Raw genomic sequence first — 20,874 nt, forward strand, 5'->3', positions numbered from 1 at the left:
CGAATGTGGAATCTAAAAACAGAAACAATTCCTATCATAGTAGGTGCCTTAGGTATAATAAAAAAATATTCAGACAAATACATAACAAAAATACCAGGACTTACAAATATATATAACATACAGAAAATTGCACTACTGGGTACTGCACACATTCTACGCAAAACACTTTCAATACAGTAAACATAAGAGCACCACAGCAAACCACAGCACATACCCAAGGAGCACAGAGCTGCGCTCGGTAGTGAAGTGAAAGCACGTTATAAAAATAAAACTACTGAACAATAATAATAATAATAATAATAATAATAAGGAATATAAGAGATGCCACAACAAAATAGCCAGGCTTGTCCATTGGACAATTTGCAACAAGTATGAACTTGACAGAGCAAAAAATTGGTACGACCACAAACTTGAAGACATTGTCGAAAATAAAAATGCAAAGACGTTTGGGATTTTATGATTTAGTGTGACCATGAGATAGAGAATAGGAAGCCAGACATAGTCTTAATTGAGAAAGAAAACAAACTATGCTGGATCATAGATATAGCATGCCCAGCTGACAACAAGGTATACGATAAAGAAGAGAGAAAAGTCAAGAGATATGGCAGGTTAGCTTAGAGAGTTAAGCAGTTGTGGTTGATGAAAAAAGTGGTAGTAGTACCAATAATTGTCGGAACTCTAGGAACAGTGAGCAAAAATCTCAAGAAGTACATGGAACAAATAAGGGCTGCAATAAGGGTGGAACACTTGCAGAAAACAGTACTGCCTGGAACCACCCGAATACTCCAGAAGGTGCTCGAAAAATAAGAGGTGTTACCTTAGTTCACTGGTAGTGAACAGCTGACACCGCAGTAGATCTCCAGTGTTAGAAGCTGTGCAAAGGCAATAATAATAATAATCCTTTCTACTGTAGGCACAAGGCCTGGATTTTGTAGGGAGTGGGGTCAGTCGATCACATCGCCCCCAGTACTTGAGTTATCGACCCTGAAAGGATGAAAGGCAAAGTCAACCTTGGCAGAATTTGAACTCAGAATGTAGTGGCAGATGAAATACCACTAAGCATTTCACCCGGTATGCTAACGATTCTGCCAGCTCATTGCAATAATAATAATAATAATAATAATAATAATCCTTTCTACTATAGGCACAAGGCCTGAAATTTTGGAGTTGGGGCTAGTTGATTACATTGACCTCAGTACATAAATGGTACTTATTTTATGGACCCGGAAAGAATGAAAGGCAAAGTTGGCCCTGGAGGAATTTGAACTCACAACATTAAGTCAGCTTTGGCATTTCTCTGGAAGCATGGGTGTTTTATTCAACATCCTTAAACAACTCTTATTCAGGGACCTTTTGAGCAAGATGGGCTACTTGACCTGAAGACATTTCTACCTGGACCCCACCTGCAAGGTCATGTGCTGTTTATCTTGATATGAGATCATCATATCATGCACATGTGCCTGGTGTACCATCATCGGACAGGTAGTCATGATGGGTATACTGGGTTTTGTACATTTGTACTTCTGTGCCACTTTGATGGCATGTAGTGCTCTCTCACTCAATAATAATAATTCTTTGTAATATAGGCAAAAAGCCTGAAATTTTGGGGGAGGGGGCTATTTGATTACATTGTTCCCAGTGCTCAACTGACACTTATTTTATTAACCCCAGACAAATAAAAGACAAAGGTCCCCATGGCAGCATTTTAACACTGACAGGTGACATGCTGTTAAGCATTTTGCCCAGTGTGCTCATGAGTTTGCCAAGGTGGGTGCAAGGCCAGGAGTTTTGAGGTGATGTAAAGTAGTCAATACTATTGCTCCTCATACTTTATCAACCCAGAAGGATAAAAAACAAAGCTGGACTTTAACGGGAATTGAGATCAAAATGTAAAGAGCTGGAAGTAATAATGCAAGGCATTCTGTCTACTGTTCTAATATGTAACCCCATAATTAACTAATATCATCATCTTTTAACATCTGTTTTCCATGTTAGCAAGGGTTGAACAGTTCAACTGGAACTGGCAAACAGGAGAGCTGCTCCATATTCCAGTCTGATTTGGCTTGGTTTCTCTGGCTGGATGCCCTTCCCTATGCCAAACACTTTACAGTGTGTGCTGAGTGCATTTGTGTAACACCAGGAAAGGGCTCTTGCAGGCCAATGCTCTTCAAGCAGGGGGAGTGGCATTAACACTTCAGCTGTGGAGGACAGGTCTTCTTGAGTACAGCAAGGTGGCAGATCTCTCAGTCCTTTGTCATCTCCTCTATAAAGTATAGTGTCCTAAGGTCATCTTTCAGTACTTCATCCCATATACTCCTGGGTCTCCCTCTTCCACAAGTTTCAGCCACTTTGAGTGGTTGGCACTTCTTTATGGAGCTATCAACATCAATCGGAATACATAAATGATAATGACAATATACTAGTATTAGTTAAAGAGATGAAAAGGTAAGATCAGATCATCTTCGTCATCATTTATTAGACATTTCCATGCTTGTAAGGTTCAGACAAAATATATTGAGGAAGATTTTCTACAGCCAGATGCCCTTCCTGTCACCAATGCTCACCTATCTCCATTTACGGCTACATTTCTCTCAGCCCAATGTTTCCATAGAAGACTGAAAGCAAACAACACTGCTGATATGATGATGATTTTCATTTACAATCACTACATAATGTGAAGACAAAAGTACACACACACAAAAACATGCACACATGTACACAGACAGGCAAACACACACACAAACATACATGATCGACTTCTTTTGGTTTCTATCTATCAAATCCACCTACAAGTCTTTGGTCAGTCCATGGCTATATTGGAGACACTCAAGGTGTCATGTGGTGTGATTGAACCTGAAACTACATGGTTGGGAAGCAAACGTCTTAACCACAGTCATGCCTGTACCTATGAGATATAAATGGTGAAGCAATTTCGACAAGCTAATTTGCATGACTATTGTCGCTTTCATTATGAAAACCACAGTATGAATGTGTATATTAATCTTGATCTTCTAGAAAGATTATGACAGTCTACAGCAATCTTTGCTCTTGATATAATGCAGCACACAATATGGAAATTATAAATTTAAGAGTAAAAATGTGTTTGATAAATATAAAGGACTGTGTTGCAAATGTAAAGAATCTGATATCCTGTACAAAGAAAAATAGTGTTGCTCTAATAGTGTTACATCAATCATTGGATTAGATAGTTACTGCTTACACCTGTTACTACTTAACGCCCAATATCTTGGCTGAATATAATGATACAGGGTTAACACAGCTTATAGAATAACAAAGAACTGAATAAGAAAATGAAGAAATTAAATAGAATGTAAGTATGTTCTTATACAAAAGTGGTTTTATGATTTATTAATGATAGAATTGGATGCATGATAGAGACATGTGATATATAAGAAACTGCTGCTAGCTGTCCAAGATCAGGCACTCAATTTGAACTCCCTGACATAAGTCAACTTGGGGAAGAGATTGCTAAGCTAAATGTTATAATCAGCAAATTCAACATGCATTATAAGTTTTGATAATATGTATTCAAATACCCCTTGGTATTTGAATACCAAATATCTATTTCAGATCTCTTCTAAGTGGTACCAGCATGGCATTGGTAACTTGTAGAAATTGAATGAGAGGAAACAGGGAGCTTTATGGATCAACAAGGCCAGGTCATTAAATCAAAGCAGATTTTAATGTTGTGAATATCCATTAAAACTGAAACAAATGTTTCCTAATTAAGCAAGTCACATAAGAATTTATAAGGAGAAAAATCATGAGAATGAGGTGAGTAATAAGTTTAATCTAAGTTTTAATTGGAGACAAGATATTCATATGAAAAAAAAATGCTGATATTGAGATACTGAGATAAATACACCAGAAAAATCTATATTTCTTTGAAGTGAAAATATCCACACGAAAAATCTTTCAATTAAAATTTCTTAGATTTGAAAGAAAAAATGATTCTTTTCCTTTCACAACTTCAAAACAAAATGTATAATAATAATAATAATAATAATTTCTACTATAGGCACAAGGCCTGAAATTTAGGAGGAGGGGTCAGTCAATTAGATCGACCCCTGCATGCAACTGGTACTTAATTTATTGACCCCAAAAGGATGAAAGGCTAAGTCGACCTTAGCAGAATTTGATCTCAGATTGTAGCAACTGGTGAAATACCACGAAGCATTTCGTCAGGTGTGCTAACAATTCTGCCAGCCCACCACCTTAATAATAATAATAATAATAATGGTTTAAATTTTGCCTCAAGGGCAACAATTTTGGAGGAGGGGATGAGTCAATTACATCAACCCCAGTGTTCAACTAGTACTTATTTTTATCAACCCCGAAAAGATGAAAGGTAAAGTTGACCTTGGAAGAATTTGAACTCAGAATGTAGAGATGGGCAAAATACTGCAAAGCATTTTGCCCTGCATGCTAATGATTCTGCCAGTTCACCACCTTAATAATAATAACTGTCCTGGTGCAAAACCGGTCACTGACTCTCATGGCTTTTCATCTTAACTGACTGGAAGTGTTATCATGTACATGTTTTGTCTTGGTGTAAAAGATGGACTACAACAAATATTCTGCTCAATACCACAGATTTGCTTGTCAATCATTTGACCTGAACCAGTTGAGCATGTCCCTTGGTGGTTGATGGTATGTGCATCTCTGATCACAAGCAAATGTAGTGAGGGAGCATCATAGCCATGTCTTGAAAGGAATTCTTTGGAGTTTGAATAATTCACCTCAGGTAACCTGGTTGTTTTTTTCATTCAACATCCTGTCAACATTCAGAGACCTTTTGAGCAGGATGGGCTACTCAACCTGAATAAAATTCTAACTGAGCCCCACTTGCAAGGTCATGCACTGCTTATTTTGATCTGTGATCACCATGTCATGCACATATCATTGTGCTGCATGTGTCTAGTGTACCCTTATCAGACAGGCAGTCATGATGTGTATAATGTATTTTATATATTTGTACCCCAGCATCATTTTGATGGCAAGCACTGCTCTCTCACTCAATAATAATAATAATAATAATAATAATAATAATAATAATAATAATGATGATGATGATGATGATGATGATGATGATGATGATGATGATGATGATGATGATGATGATGATGATGATGATGATGATGATGATGATGATGATGATGATGATGATGATGATGATGATGATGATGATGATGATGATGATGATGATGATGATGATGATGATGATGATGATGATGATGATGATGATAATAATAATAATAATAATAATAATAATAATAATGATAATGGTTTCAAATGTTGGCATGGGGCCAACAATTTTGGTGCACAATTGGTACTTACTTTATTGACCCTAAAAAGATGAAAGGCAAAGTCAACCCCAGTAGCACTTGAAATTCGAACATAAGGTTGGAAGTAATGATTCTACCAGCTCCCTGCTATGATAATGATAGATTCTCCCATCAAAGACAATTTAATGAGCATTCAGCTTTTGACAAGCGACCTGCAAAAATGATTTGTTTATAATGATTAAATGCCTGTGCTGTATATTAGCTCATTCCCCCATCAAGTCGACATTGCCTGGACAGGTACATTGTGTACCACATCTCAGTGGTCAAAAAGATCACAGAGTAATGTGAAATGGAGTAATTTGCTCAAGAATACAACACACCACCGAGTATAGAAATTGAACTCATGATTATGAGATCCTAACCACTAGGTCATCATAATTCCCCCTAACCACTAGGTGATGATGATGATAATAATAATAATAGTAATAAGCACTGATGCAATACCAGGCAGTGGCTCTCATGGTTTCTGACCTAAATTGATTGGAAATGTTATCATGTACATGTTTCATCTTAATGTAAGAGATGGGCTATAGCAAATATTCTGCTCAGTACTGCAGATTTACTTGTCAGTCTTAACCAGTCGAGCATGTTCCTTAATACTGATGATATGTGCATCTCTGACCACAAGCAGAAGTAATGGGGGACTGTCATAGCCATGGTTTGAGAGGAATTCTCTGGGGTTTGGATAATTCAACCCTAAAAATATGGGTGTTTCATTAATCATCCTTAAACAACCCAGCAAAGTCAACTGAGGCAGCATTTGAACTCAGACAAATGAAATGCCACTAAGCAGCCAGTAGTAGTAGTAGTAGTCATTGTTGTTGTTGGAACACTAGGTATAGTGAACAAAAAACTGAAAAGTGTTAGAAAAGATAGGCATAATAATGTATGTAGAGCAGATCCAGAAAACAACATTATTTGGGAGTGCAAAGAGTCTCCACAAAGTTCTCCAGACTTTAAAAAGAAAGTTTTAAAAAATCACCTTAATTCATCGGAAGTGAACAGCAGGTGCATTAGTAACACTTCCAGCAACTATATTTCAGATATAGTAACAACAACAATAACAGTAATGATGACTAAATTTTGTTACAAGACCAGCAATTGCAAGGAAGAGGCTAACTTGATTACATTGACCTTAGTGTTCAACTGGTACGTATTTTATCGACCTCGAAAGATGAAAGGCAAAGTCAACCTCAGTGGTATTTGAACTCAGAACGTAAAGATGGACAAAATATTGCTAAGCCTTTTGTCTGACATGCAAATGATTCTGCCAGTTTACCATCCTATACCAATAATAATAATAATAATAATAATAATAATAATAATAATAATAATACTAATAATAATATTAATAATAATCCTTTCTACTAAAAGCACAAGGCGTGGAATTTTGGGGGAGGGGATAAATCAATCACATTGATCCCAGTGCTCAACTGGTACTTACTTTACTGACTCCAAAAGGATGAAAGGTAAAGTCGACCCTAGCGTTACTGGAACTCAGAACGTGAAGACAGATGAAATGCCGCTAAGCATTTTGCCTGGTCCGCTAACAATTCCTCCAGCCCACTACCAAATTAATAATAATTATAATAATAATAAGGGCTTCAAATTTTTTCCACAAGGGCATCAATTTTGGGGGAAGGGACTAGTCAATTACACCGACCTTAGTTTTCAACTGGTACTTATTTTTATCGACTCCAAAAGGATGAGAGGCAAAGTTGACCTCAACAGAATTTTAACTCAAAATGGAGTGAAGGGCATGCTGATTCCACCAACACACCAAATTAACAATAATATTGTTTACATTATTTACAATTGACGGATATTTGTTCTCATCAGGTGCCTTGGGGAAATTTCTAATCTGGGTTCTCATTCTTAAGGTATTTTTCGATGTTATTATTATTATTATTATTATTATTATTATTCAGGTCACTGCCTGGAATCGAACTTGGAACTCTTAACCACTACGCCATATGCCCATGGGCATATGGCGTAGTGGTTAAGAGTGAGGGCTACTAACCCAAGATTCCGAGTTTGATTCCAGGCAGTGACCTGAATAATGATAATAATAATAATTATAATAACAACAACATCGAAAAATACCTTAGGAATGAGAACCCAGTTTTGAAATTTCCCCAAGACACCTGATGAAGGCTGGAGGGCATATCAGCTGAAACTTTGTGCTAACAACAAACAAGATGAGGACAAATATCTGTCAAATGTAAATAATGTACATATTTCCTCATCTCTTGAATACAGAACTGTATTAACAATAATAATAATAATAACTATGATAATTATGCTATATAATTGATGGCGCATGCCCCTTTGACCCATGAATAGTCAAGAAGGAAAGTGAAAAGATAGACAGATACAACCCTCTTCAGTACGAAATAGCCTGGCTATGGAAAATGAAGAAGGTGGAACAGTATCAGAAGGCATCAAGGGGAATATAAAGGAAACTGAAATAGAGTGCCTGGTAGAACTGTTACAAATGGTTTGCCTCCTTGGCATGGCCAGAATAATCAGGAAATATTAGATAGCTGAAAAGAACGAATAGCATGGTACCGTAGGCTGTAGGTAATAATGAAACAAACTAGAATGCTAACTGCAATTGGTACATCTAGTACCTGAGGCTGTAGAAGAAAACACTTGACCAAGTTGTCACACTGTGGAACTGAACTCAAAACCATGTGGTTGCATAGCAAGTTTTTTCACCACACCACCATAACTGCGCCTACATAGACACATTTGAAATAAGTATTAATTTAATTATTGGTTTCAAACTTTGGAACAAGGCCAGCAATTTCGGTGGGGGGGGGGTAAGTCAATTGCATCGACCTCAGTACTCAACTAGTGCTTATTTTATCGATCCCGAGAGGATGAATGGCAAAGTCAACCTCAGTATAATCTGAACTCAAAACATAGAAACAGAAGAAATGACGCTAAGTATTTTGCTTGGTCTGCTAATAACGATTCTGCCAGCTCACTGCCTTGATTATTAATTTAATTATGACCACTATTTACATATTTAAAGAACATCATCAGTCATTATGTCACTTGTTCTACTATAAACTGTTAAAGGTGGAATGACAGAGAATACTGGAAATGGAAATGTAATATTAAATTGAAAGGTAGCAACCAATAGACGTGAAACAATGTGTGTGTGAGATAAAGAGAAAACAAATTTATATGTCTATAAACAGTTCAGCAGTTGTTAAAATGGAAACATATATTCACACACATCTACTTTCTCTCTTTCAATCTCACTCTCTTTCTCTGTTTCTCCATATAAATTTTATTTTGGAAATACTTCATTAATTCTCATAATCTATATTTGGAACACACCTGTTGTGTTCTACTGGGGATTTCAAAATGTGTAAGGAATTGGCTGATGCCTTGATATTTCCATTAGTTATTAGTTAATTACAGAAAACAAATGCACATGTACACACAAACATACACACAAACATACACACACAGCATGGACATATATAAGATACAGATATACACACACAATTATGTAGATTCTGAAACGTAGTGAGACACAAGGATACACATATCTATATCTATCTATTTCTTTCTTTCTCTATCTCTCTCTCTTTATACACACACACACACACACACACATAATTTGCTTGCATCTTGTTATCAATTATATTTTCATCCTAACTCCAACACCAACACCATATTCATAAACAGTCTTGTTTTATGAAGTGCTTTTGTATTTTATTTGTTCTGTGCAATACTTTCTTTTTTCTCTAGTCAGTGTCTGCACTAGATTTATATTTAAGCTCATCTAATTTCACATATACATACATCATATACATCTCGTATATAACCATTGTCGTGGCCAATGTCAGTGCCACCTGAGTGGTCCCATGCTAGTGGAATGTAAGAAGCACCATTCAAGCATGGTCGTTGCCAGTGCCACCTGACTGGCTCCCATGCTGGTGGCACATAAAAAGCACCCGCTACACTCTTAGAGTGGTTAGCATTAGGAAGAGCATCCAGCTGTAGAAACCTTGCAAGATCAGATTGGAGCCTGGTGCAGCCTTCTGGCTTGCCAGTCCTCAGTCAAACCATCCAACTAGTGCCAGCATGGAAAGCAGACACTAAACGATGATGATGATGATACATCATGTAATTACAGTAACAGAATACTTAAGTAGTTAGGAGGGTGATTGAAGGGTAAGTAATAGGGAGATGTACATTTTACATAGCACCAGCACTGACAGAATCACCAAGTACCTTGTAAGGAAAATATCCCTCAACTGGAAGGGGATGGAGTAGTATTGAGTGTCTCCACTATACCTTAAATCTGTCAATTGGTACAGATTTAAGGTATAGTGGAGACATATACAGACGTCTTCCTGTAACCAATTGACAGATTTAAGGTATAGTGGAGACATATATAGACGTCTTCCTGTAGAGTAGATACATGGATAGCCCAGATGGCAAACAAAGGAGAATGAATTGGAGAATAAGGTAAAATGAGTGTGAGTGAGAGAGATGATGGTAGGGATGTATCAGGACATGCCCTCTAGGGACATTGTGGGTGGTGACAATAGTTGGTTGATATTGAGGCTTGGGCTGAGTGAGTGGAAAAGATGATGTGATTGTAGCAAATGATGGAGAGAAATATAGGAGAGATTCAGGGGTGGGGTTTACAGTAGATATGTGAGGGCATCGAGGGTGGTAGCAGGTAAGTGAAGAGTTTATGATGGAGAGCAGCACAAAGAGAGGACAGAAGACATAGAAAGAAGGTGATTGATGGAGACTGTAGGCAGAGGAAGAAAGTAACCGAGTGGAGATTAAAGGTAACAGAGAAAGCCAGGTAGGTGCAGTATGTACCTATTCTGCTCTCAGGTGATAAAAGTGATGGGTGTTAGGGGATGAAATGTGTATGTGAGGGGGGGGGGAGAAGATTGACAGGAAAGAACCCCTCATAGGCAAGTATTATCAAGGAGGTTTTAGAATATTAATTCTGTTGTGGTGCGTGGGTCTTTTTGAGTACAGCATTGCGCCATGTATCTCAGTTGTTTGTTATCTTTGTAAGATTCAGTGTTTTGTGATCAGCCTTCAATACTTTGTCACATGTCTTCCTGGGTCTCCCTCTTCTGTTTCTTCCCTCCACTTTCAGTAATCAGAACTTCTTTATGCAACTGTTCTCATCCATATGCATCACATGATCTAACCAACACAAACTTCTCTCTTGTACACTGCAGCTAATTCCTCTTATGTCTTTTCTTTCAATACACAAGCACTCAGTCATTTGTGTACACTGACATTGCACATCCAGTGGAGCATACCAGCTTTGCTCCTCTCTAATCTTTGGATATCCTCTGCATTTAGGGCTCAGAGAAGACAGACAGACCTGAAACTGACCAGGAGTTGGAAAGGGCATGATATTGATGCAGTTCCAAATGGTGACAAAAGGACTTTGACAAAGCTAATAGCTTGATTAACCAAATGAATTAATCAAACAATCGATTGCTCAATGGTTAACCAAGTGACAAATAAAAATAAAGAAGTGAAATAGAACCAGTGTGTGTGTTTGTTGTTGGCATACCGGCCCTCCCAAGATACAACAAAACATATACTGTTTAACATTTTATGCAAGAGTCCTTAATGGAGGCACCAGCTATTATGAGATGATACCATCTTTTGCCTTTTTTTCTTATTTGTTTCAGTAATGAGAATGCAGCCATGATAGAGAACTGCCTTGTAGGGTTTAGTCAAACAAATGTACCCCGGTAATTATTTTTTTTATTAAGCCTGGTACTTATTTTATTTGTCTCTTTTGCTGAACTGCTAAGTTGTCATCATCATCATCATCATCGTTTAACGTCCGCCTTCCATGCTAGCATGGGTTGGACGATTTGACTGAGGACTGGTGAAACCGGATGGCAACACCAGGCTCCAATCTAATTTGGCAGAGTTTCTACAGCTGGATGCCCTTCCTAATGCCAACCACTCAGAGAGTGTAGTGGGTGCTTTTACGTGTCACCCGCACGAAAACGGCCACGCTCGAAATGGTGTCTTTTATGTGCCACCCGCACAAGGAGGATGTAAACAAACCAACACTCGTTGTCAAGCAGTGGTGGGGGTCAAACACAAACAATAACACAGACACACACACATACATATATACATAGACAAGATGGCCTTCCACATAGTTTCCATCAATCAAAAACTCACACACAAAGCTCTGGTCAGCCTGGGGCTATAGTAAAGACACTTGTCTAAGATGCTTTACAGTGGGATTGAACTTGAGACCATATAGTTAGGAAACATGTTTCTCAACCACATAGCTCCACATATGCCTCTCACACACACACACACACACACTTGTGCCACATATGAGTAGACTGGAAAATTCTATATCCTAAGATGAGCTTCCCTTTAGATCTATTCTGTCAAGATTAGTAAATTTATCTTTAGTGAATGGCTCAATGATTTTGTGGTAACAGAAGGCTTTGGGTTGTTAGTTTCTTCCCAAATTGGTCCAGGTTGAATAGACCAATGATCAAACGAATTCCAGCTTTGACCTTTCTATCAGTTTATTCAAGCTTTGTGTAACTAGCATTGCATATTTATCAATGCTTTTTCTAAGATCATCAGGTGTGATTTGGCTGATTATGTAAGGAGTCATGCAAAAAATTCCCTAACTTAAAATTTTAACGTCAAATGAAAATTAATTTGATGTGTAAATTTCCAAAACTGATATTCACAGCTATTTGAACTGAAAGTTAATTAGGAATGAGGAAATCTGATGTCATAGTCTTATTAGCATATTGTTAATTGTAAAATTAATATTTTTCTGATTTCTAGCAAAAATTAATGAATTACTGTGAAAATAACACTTACAGGTAATAATTATCGCTTTTCTTACATAAGTCATGTACTCAAAACTGATAATTAGTGTTTTTCACCCGCTTTTACTTCCCTAAAATGGTGTTATGGCAACCTTTCTATCAACTCAGAATTTTTATTAAAGATCTTCATGGCATAGGTTATTAAACATGTAAAGAAATGGGACCAGTGCTTCTATAGCACATGAATGGCTTGCTTTGCCTTTTTTGTCATTGGTCAGTAGTATTGCACAGACAGTAACTTAATCACTTCTAAGCTTGGGCTCTTTCCAGAAGACAATACCTAATCCCAAGTGCACTTATTGCCTCTCAACTAATATTGTATTATGTTATGAAGGGAAGACATAGAGCTGCAAATTGTTCCAGATATAGCTGTACATATCTGCCTTAGGGTACTTTCCTCTGGATCTTCTGTTGGGGTTTATTCCATTAGCCCTTTTCTTAAACACTCAATAAAATTACCCCATAAGGTAATATATAAACATATTAGTCTGGTGCAATAAGTAGCATAAGCTCAGTAGTTATCAGGGTACAGGATTTGTATGGAATTACATTGTATACAAATCCTTAAAAGAATAGCTAAATAGCTGAAGAGTCTCATCTTCCCTGACCCCCATTGGGGGTGTCTGTGAGTGACCTTCTTCCTGAGGCAATTCCATGATATGCTAATTAACCCATAGCTAGGACCCTAACAGTGTGACTATCCTAGGTCAGAGTAGTCCTTATAACAACAGTGACTAAGCGTTCTACACTCTTTAACATGCTGGAACTCGAAACCAGGGTCCCATTAGCAGATGGAGCTTAAGGTCTTACTCAGCACAGTTGAGTACAGCATGATGAAGAAATGTAAAATGTATTTACTTTCCCTTGTTAGTAGACATCCTCAGGATATTAAATGGGTCAAACAAACTCATTAACACTTAATCATACAAATCGTGTTGGTGCAAACAATAATGTCATGACAATTGTTTGGACAAGTCCTGACAGACTAAAAAAGACATGTGATCTAATCTAATGGTTAGGTAATAATGCTCAACATCATAAGCTCATGGGTTCAATTCCTGGTCTGGTAGGTGCACATGTTCATATGAAAATCGCTTAACTTCACATTTTTCCAATAGTATTAAGGTGGCCAGAGCACCTGGTCAACATCATGTTAGCACAGCAGTGCTAAAGGGTCAGTGGTAGACCAAAAATCCCTCAGATATGAAGAGGGACATGTCAAGCAGTGGTCTGCTAGATCCCATCTTTATCCATTTCCTCTTTTAAAAATAGATTATAGATCCCTACTAATATTATCATCCGGAACAACTTCAAGGTAGCAGCATTTCAACTGTGACCCGTGATATACTAACCAGCCTCCTTAGGACTTACTATATTAGCCTTAACATAATTAAAATAGTTATAACCAATTGGGATATATCCAGGAAATGGTCAAATAAAAGTAAGGTGTAAATACTTTATAGACTTTATCAATAAAGAAAACAAGGCATAAATGAGTCCAAAGAGAGACTGTTTGGCAACAATTTCAATAAATGCTGAAGCAAAAATAAAAAGAAATTAATTACATTCTACTGATTAATGTAGAAGTTTAATAATTTTATTTTATTTTACAGACTTAATAACTGGACCTCGTTAAACATTTCTTTCTTTTTCTTCCCCATAACCATATTATTAAAATGGATAAATATAGTTCATAAACGAGAAAGACAATTAATTCAATTGTTATTCAGTTAATATATTAATCACATAATTCCAAACTATTGTAACTATTACAATGTGTATTTGGAGCCAAAACTGAAGCAATGTTTGCTGAAAACAATGTAAAATTGTATTGCGTGTTTATGCGATGAAGCCAGAGTGAATTAATATCTCGTTAGGTTATATGTATACCAATCTTTTTACTAATTACAATCTAATTACTATTTACATTTCTGCAATAAAGGAAGAGTTTGTGCCATTCCAAGAAACTAATATAATCTCAAGCTTAATTTTAGAATATCTTGTATGTTACCATAGTTCTACTAATTGACTCAATTTGCACAATGTCCTTACAAAGTCTTTTGTTTTAATCAATATAAACAACTAAATAAATCATTTAGAAATCATTCTGATAGAGATCTGAATCTCATCTGATCATGCTATACACATAGCAAAATTGTTTAACAACTACCAGTCGTAGTTTTCCCTCTAGGTTAAAATTTCTTAAAAGGCCAAACAATGCAAAGTGTTATAAACTTTTAACATTGTTTAGATATGTGGGAGAATTTACTGAGAGACTGGTATTGTATAGTTCTTGTCGAGAATCAAAGAGATAATAATTAATATGCTTAATCCTTCATTAAACAACAGACAAAAACTACATAGGGCAGACTGGTTACTATAACAACACCAGTTTGCACATTGTCACTACCCTCTCTCACATATCTGTATAAAGATAGCAGTTTCCATTTTTTCATTAGTCCTGATGAAGAGTTACTAACCCTGAAATATCAAAAGAAATACAAGGTAAAATTTAAACTGATGTTGATCTGTTTTTCACTTCTGTATTTCATTCATTTTCTATTGTCTTGAATTTTAACAGGTTTTAATCCAATGTAATTTTCTTTACTAGCTAAATGAGATAGTGATCTATATCACACAGCTAAACTTCCAAAGCAGTGTTTAGACTGGGTGGAAATCATTTGTATTTCCAAAGAATCATGGGCTAACGCAAAGCCATTATTCCTAAGTGAGTATGCTTTGGTAGTAAATCCCATACTTTCACTAATTGTTTTATGGGCCTCTGGTGTAGTTGTGAGCAGACACAGACTCTCATTCAGCTTCTCATTATTGGCCCACTGGAATATCAAGAATGTGACAGCTGGAGAGAAGGAAGGGGTTACACCAGCACTCAACTAGTACTGAATTTCAGCTGACTGGAGTGATATATATGAAGTGCCTTGCTGAAGGATATATTGAAGTATCTGGTACAAAAATTGAATCCAAGCTCTTATGACCATTAGTAGGAAGCAATATGTGTGTTTAATTTGAAGCATGTTTACATCAACTTTCAATGTCAGGATGTTACTTTCAGCTTGCAAATTTGATAATGTTCTATTGATTTAGAAAACATAATAAAGTTTACTACATCGATGCCCTATTAGAAGACATTGTTTTAAAACAAGACACTCTCTTAAAATAATAAATTAAAAATGAATAAATATCAACCCTGAAGTAGGAATGAGCATCTATTGTTGCATGAGCTGACAGTGAAATAAATATTGTCATATAAATGAATACCATGATTTTAGGTCAGTAATATAGTCTTTAGCCACTAATTGATATTGGCTCATTAAAGACAGAAATAGAAAGGAAAATGAGACACAAAATCCTCTGGTAACAGCAATATAAAATCTCTTTTTTTAAAATTGTTATGAAAGCACAAAAGATTATTACATAATATCAAACATTTTCCAAATATTATGTAATCCACAAAATACTTTTTTTTTATTACTGGTAATAAGAGAAAACACAGTTAAATGTTATATTTTATAAATTTAAATAAGAATCAAGTCTACAGATTTAAAAGAACAAGTCATCATAATCCTAAATTCTAAAATAGTAATCTGATATGCATAATAGCATATAAGCAATTTTGATAAATATATTCCATAAGATTATCAAAACAAGACTATAGCATTTATTCAATGTGCATATTTTTTTTTTTTTTCTAAAGTAGGAAATATGAGCTTTGGTTTCATATAAGAAATATTTATATTGATATTTTTAATATATTCTTTAATAAGTCAAACTTTTCTTTTGCATGAATCAAAAGCAACAAGAAATTCCTTCAAATAGTTAATAGGCATTTAGTTGCTACCTAGTTAAACTAAACCCTACAGTTAGGGTGGTAAATATATTACCACCTGGATATGATGCTAGACTACTGCAGCTTAACACTTAATTTCTAACACTAAAGCAGATATATCTCTACTACTGTTTATGCACTGGCCGCTGTTTCACTGACCATTGTTGTTAAACAGCAGACTATATCAGATGATATATTTTGGAGACCTCTCTTTCCTAGTAGAGGGTGAAGACCATACAGCAACATTGATACTACTGGTAAAAGCACACATGAAACTGAAGAATTACGAAAACTAATGAGGAATAAAGATTCCTGGTGCAGTATTGAGAAACATATTTTGGTTGTGACTGCTTCAAGAAGATAAAAAAATTATGCCTTACAAACTATATATAGATCAAGTAGCCAATAGTTATAAATGTTCTAATAATGACCATCTTGTCTTTCATTGCAAATATAATGTGTCTAGAACTACATTTTTGTAGGAGCACATTTTTTCCCCTAAAAGATGTTTACATATGATTTAAAAGAGATTTAACTAATATTTCTGACAAGTTGAGTAATACCATTGGCTCAATTTAAAATAAGTTATCTGAACTTCTTTTAGAAAAGATTAGGTAAAAGAAATTGAGGGAAGAATAAGAGGAAATGGGTTTAATGAGTTCGGAGGTGTTTAGAAAGGTAAAGTTCCTTCATTAATGGGTTAACAACGATTGTTTTGCACTCTGATAATTGGCTAAAGGAAAAATATATAACAGACAATTAGCAAATAATTATTTCTTGTGTAAAATAGAAGAGATATGCTTACTTTTGTTAATGCAACTCATTCCACAAGCACCGTCGCATAGACATTTTTTCTTTTTGCTCACACAATCTTCGTCTGTTGAACATCTTTTAAGGCAATCTCGGCTGAGGACATTTTCCTTTCGAGGACAGTGTTTATCATTGGCTGTTTCAGAAAAAGATTGAAAAAATATATTAAAAATTGTGATTAAGAAAAAAGAAAGATAAACAAGTAAATATATAATTAAATACACACAAAGTATGTGTACGTAAATGTGAGTTTATGCATACAGATAACATACCTATGTACTTTATGTATTGTGCATTCTCAGAGGTACAAAATAGATGGATGTTTGTTTTTTTTATACTTTTCAAAATCTCTTAAAATTTATACACATACATGAAATTTATGTCTGGGTACATGTAGAGAGAGAGGGGGTGGGGACACGACAAACAGAAAGAAAAAGGAATTGTCAGAATTTATAGATTTATGAAAACATTTACAGACTATAAATTTAAATGATATACTAAGAGTAAAAGAAAGCTTAAAAAGTAAGAAATAAAAAGAAAAGAACTGAGACAGTTAGTGCCATTTAGGAGCTATTTAATTCACCAGTTTCACATTAAAGACAAGATATACCTTTATATTTCATCAACAGTATGTCAATGGTTTTTTTACATTGTAAGCATTGATGTTTGTGTGTGCAACTGTATAAATATATATTTATATACATATATTACAGGTATATAATATATATACACACACACACACACACACACATATACATATACACACACACATGTCACATGCTATTCATGGTACAATATATATCTGTGTGTGTGTGTGTGTGTGTGTGTTTATATTTAGATATGTCACATGCTACTCATAGTGCACATTCCTATTCATTCAATTCAACAGCCTCAGCTCCACTGAGAGAGGAAGAACAAGGAGGGAGAAAGAAAGAAAGAAAGAAAAAAGAAAGAAAGAGACAGAGAGAGAAAGAAAGAGAAGTCATATATGTTTATGTTTTGGTCCTATTTCTACACAAGGAAAGATTAAATTTTAACCAGATATGCTAGATTATGTCTAGTTGTATGAATATGATAGTAGATTCACAAGAAAGTACATTATATATTCTTTTTTATTCATTTATTCTTTTGACGTATTGGATTTTTTTTGAGAAGATTTATAATTTGCAAATTGGCAAAAATCTATATAGCTGAATCTGAACACTTCAAATACCCAGATCTTAGTTTCTTGATTTAGAAAAGCATTTATTCTACTTTTAGAAATGATAGTGATCCACATAAAATAATAGTAATAAATAATAAATGATTTTTGTATATACTGTAAAAATGCAAAAAACTACCAAATTTTTTCTTGTCATAAGAATGTCATTGTTATTGTTGTTGTTAGTAACCACAACAGTATTAGCAGCAACGGTAATGACGCTGATGGTGGCAATAACAATGTTATCAGCAGCAGCAGCAGTGATGACAGCAGCAACAGTGTCATTGATATCAGTGTCAGCATCATTGTCGTCAATATCATCATCATCCTTCTCCTCACCACGATCATCGTGAGAAACATTAGAATCAATGTTACTTTCACTTTTCTATGCTGACATGGTTTGAATGTATCATTAAAGTCCAAGTTCATATACAGAATTTTTGTCCTCAATATTTCAAGAACTATGTCTTACATGTATGTTTCATTTTTGGCACAGCATTTTGGTTTCTATTACAGCTAAAGGTTATTCCTATCACCGACCACTTTACAGAATGTACTGCTGGGTATATTTTATTATGGCACCAGCATTAGATAGGTTGTCTTTTCCTTGGCAAAGGAAAAGAAACCTCTTTACATTGTCTCCATTTGTCCCCCTGCACTACAGAGTGTATCCTTCCCAGCTGATGGAAGAGAGAATGATGAAAGAAGACTAGTGTGAGAGGTAAACAGAAGAATGATTAATGGAATAGAGTAGCAGGAAAGAAAGAGTGATACAGAAGAGTATGAGAGACAGAGAGAGAGAGTTGGTGAGAGAGAGCTATATTATGATTGTTAGTAAAAAGATTTAAGATAAACAGGATGAGTGGCATGGTAGGGTAAGAGAAAGAGTAAAATAAAAGGGTGGAACAGGAAGGTTTGAAAATAAGAATGCTGGAAGGAGAATGTATTGAGAGAGAGAGATGGAGGTGAACAACGAGTTATAGAGGAGGGTGTAATGTGAGAGAGTGGATGATGGTGAGCAAAGAAAATAGGTAATGGTAAGTAAGTGGGAGTGACTTGTTATTAATGAGTGATGGGGAAGGAGTAAAAGGAGAGAATAATGGGAAGCAATAAAGAGGATTTGATGATGTGGGACTGGTCCAGTGTGATGCTATACCTGTTTTAAGTAAAAACAGAGTGAACCATATTTACGGGAGAGACAATATTCAAGAGAGTAAAGACAGTGGTATATGAAATCCAAATGTAGATATACTTTCCAATCTCCATTAGCTCACACATCAAAATTGTTACATCCATTTATCTATGCTTGCTTGGTTTGGGCAGAGTCTCTCCAATGCTGCGTGTTACCACATGTGATGTGATTCAATTCATCTCTTTTATGATGTTCAATGGCTTGAGATCAGTCTTTACCATTTTTCTCCCTGTTTTCCTTGATCTCTCTCTTCCAGAGATTCTATCTTTTAATGGTGCTCAGTTCCTCTTCATAATTACTTTGGCGCAATAAATCCAATTACTCTTACATCCAATTTTTGTCTTCTCTCGTTTGTGCTTTGTTAGTCATACACACTTCCATTATACATCCAGTGGAGCATGCCGCCTTCATTTCTTTCTAAACTTCACAAATCATCTGTCAAAAGTATTCATGTCTTCCTTTGGTGTTACATCATACTTTGTATAAAGTTATTCTACAACATCCCCTTTACTCTGAGAAACCTTTTGTTGCCATCCATTCTTACTCAAGTGTCTATACTTTCAGAACATCCACCTTCACACTAAATTAGGTCTTTATAAGTTACTTGTGGGAAACCTTCAGAGCATTAAAACAAATTTATCTCACATGGGTCCCCTAACTGCTAACTCCACTTCTTAAACATATGCTATATATGACTCTTACCTTCTCTGTAAGCCTGACTCTGATATCACTACACCTCTCATGCATCCATAGTTTAACAAGCATACACCACATAGAAATACTGCCTAAACCTTTTCTGCAAACTGAATAAGACCAATTTCCCCCATGGGACCATGGTCATGTCTCTTTTCCTGTTAAATAACTAAAACTTTGGTCTTTGTTAGGCTTAGGTCTTTTGATTCAAGGTTTTATTTCCAAGTTTGGAATTACTTCTCTAAATCTTCAACCAATTCTCTAGGTCACCAGCATACAGGAGATCCCACAGACAAAAAAGTCTGAAACTCTTCTCTTATAACCTGGAGAACAACAATGAACAGAAGAAAGCTGAGAATTGAACCATGATGTACACCATTCAGCACCCTAAATTTTTCACTTAACTCTTATCTTGGTGATGGCACTCCTTCGCATGGCATACATGGCTGGCAAAAGCCATTCTTGTATTCTAATTACTTAGTGACCAGCAGACTACAAAGTAAGGAACCTAGTCAAAGTGAACAAGAGTTCGGTAGAGTAGCTTTCTCCAAGCTAAGTACTTCTGCAGTTGTACTAAGAAGGGGACGTTGATAGTAAATCATCCTGGCATATTTGCAGAACTTTATCTGGTCTTGGATCAATCACCATTTAATAATCTGCAATGTAACTCTTTCAGTAACTTTCAGAACCTAGTCCATCAATTTTATGCTTCTATAGTTGCCTCTCTCTATATATAAGATCACTGGAAACCATGTAGTTTCAAGACAAATTTCTTAACCATACAGCCCTGTTGATACAGCTCTCTCTCTCCTTCTCTCTCTCTCTCTCCTTCTCTCTCTCTCTCTCCTTCTCTCTCTCTCTCTCTCTCTCTCTCTCTCTCTCTCTCT

At 35.8% G+C, this 20,874-nt stretch overlaps 1 protein-coding gene across 1 annotated transcript in view; it reads right to left on the minus strand.

The window, feature by feature from the left end:
- The window catches only part of LOC106883993 (protein lev-9-like), a 1,203,458-nt gene that overhangs the window by 914,040 nt on the left and 268,544 nt on the right, over positions 1-20,874 (minus strand). Inside the window, exon 2 of the mRNA XM_052971268.1 lies at positions 16,897-17,037. Within this exon, the coding sequence (XP_052827228.1) occupies positions 16,897-16,915 (19 nt within the window). The 5' untranslated portion in view covers positions 16,916-17,037. The remainder of the gene's footprint in view (positions 1-16,896; positions 17,038-20,874) is intronic.

This window comes from Octopus bimaculoides, chromosome 10 (assembly GCF_001194135.2).
Source record: "Octopus bimaculoides isolate UCB-OBI-ISO-001 chromosome 10, ASM119413v2, whole genome shotgun sequence".
Lineage (NCBI taxonomy): Eukaryota > Metazoa > Mollusca > Cephalopoda > Octopoda > Octopodidae > Octopus > Octopus bimaculoides.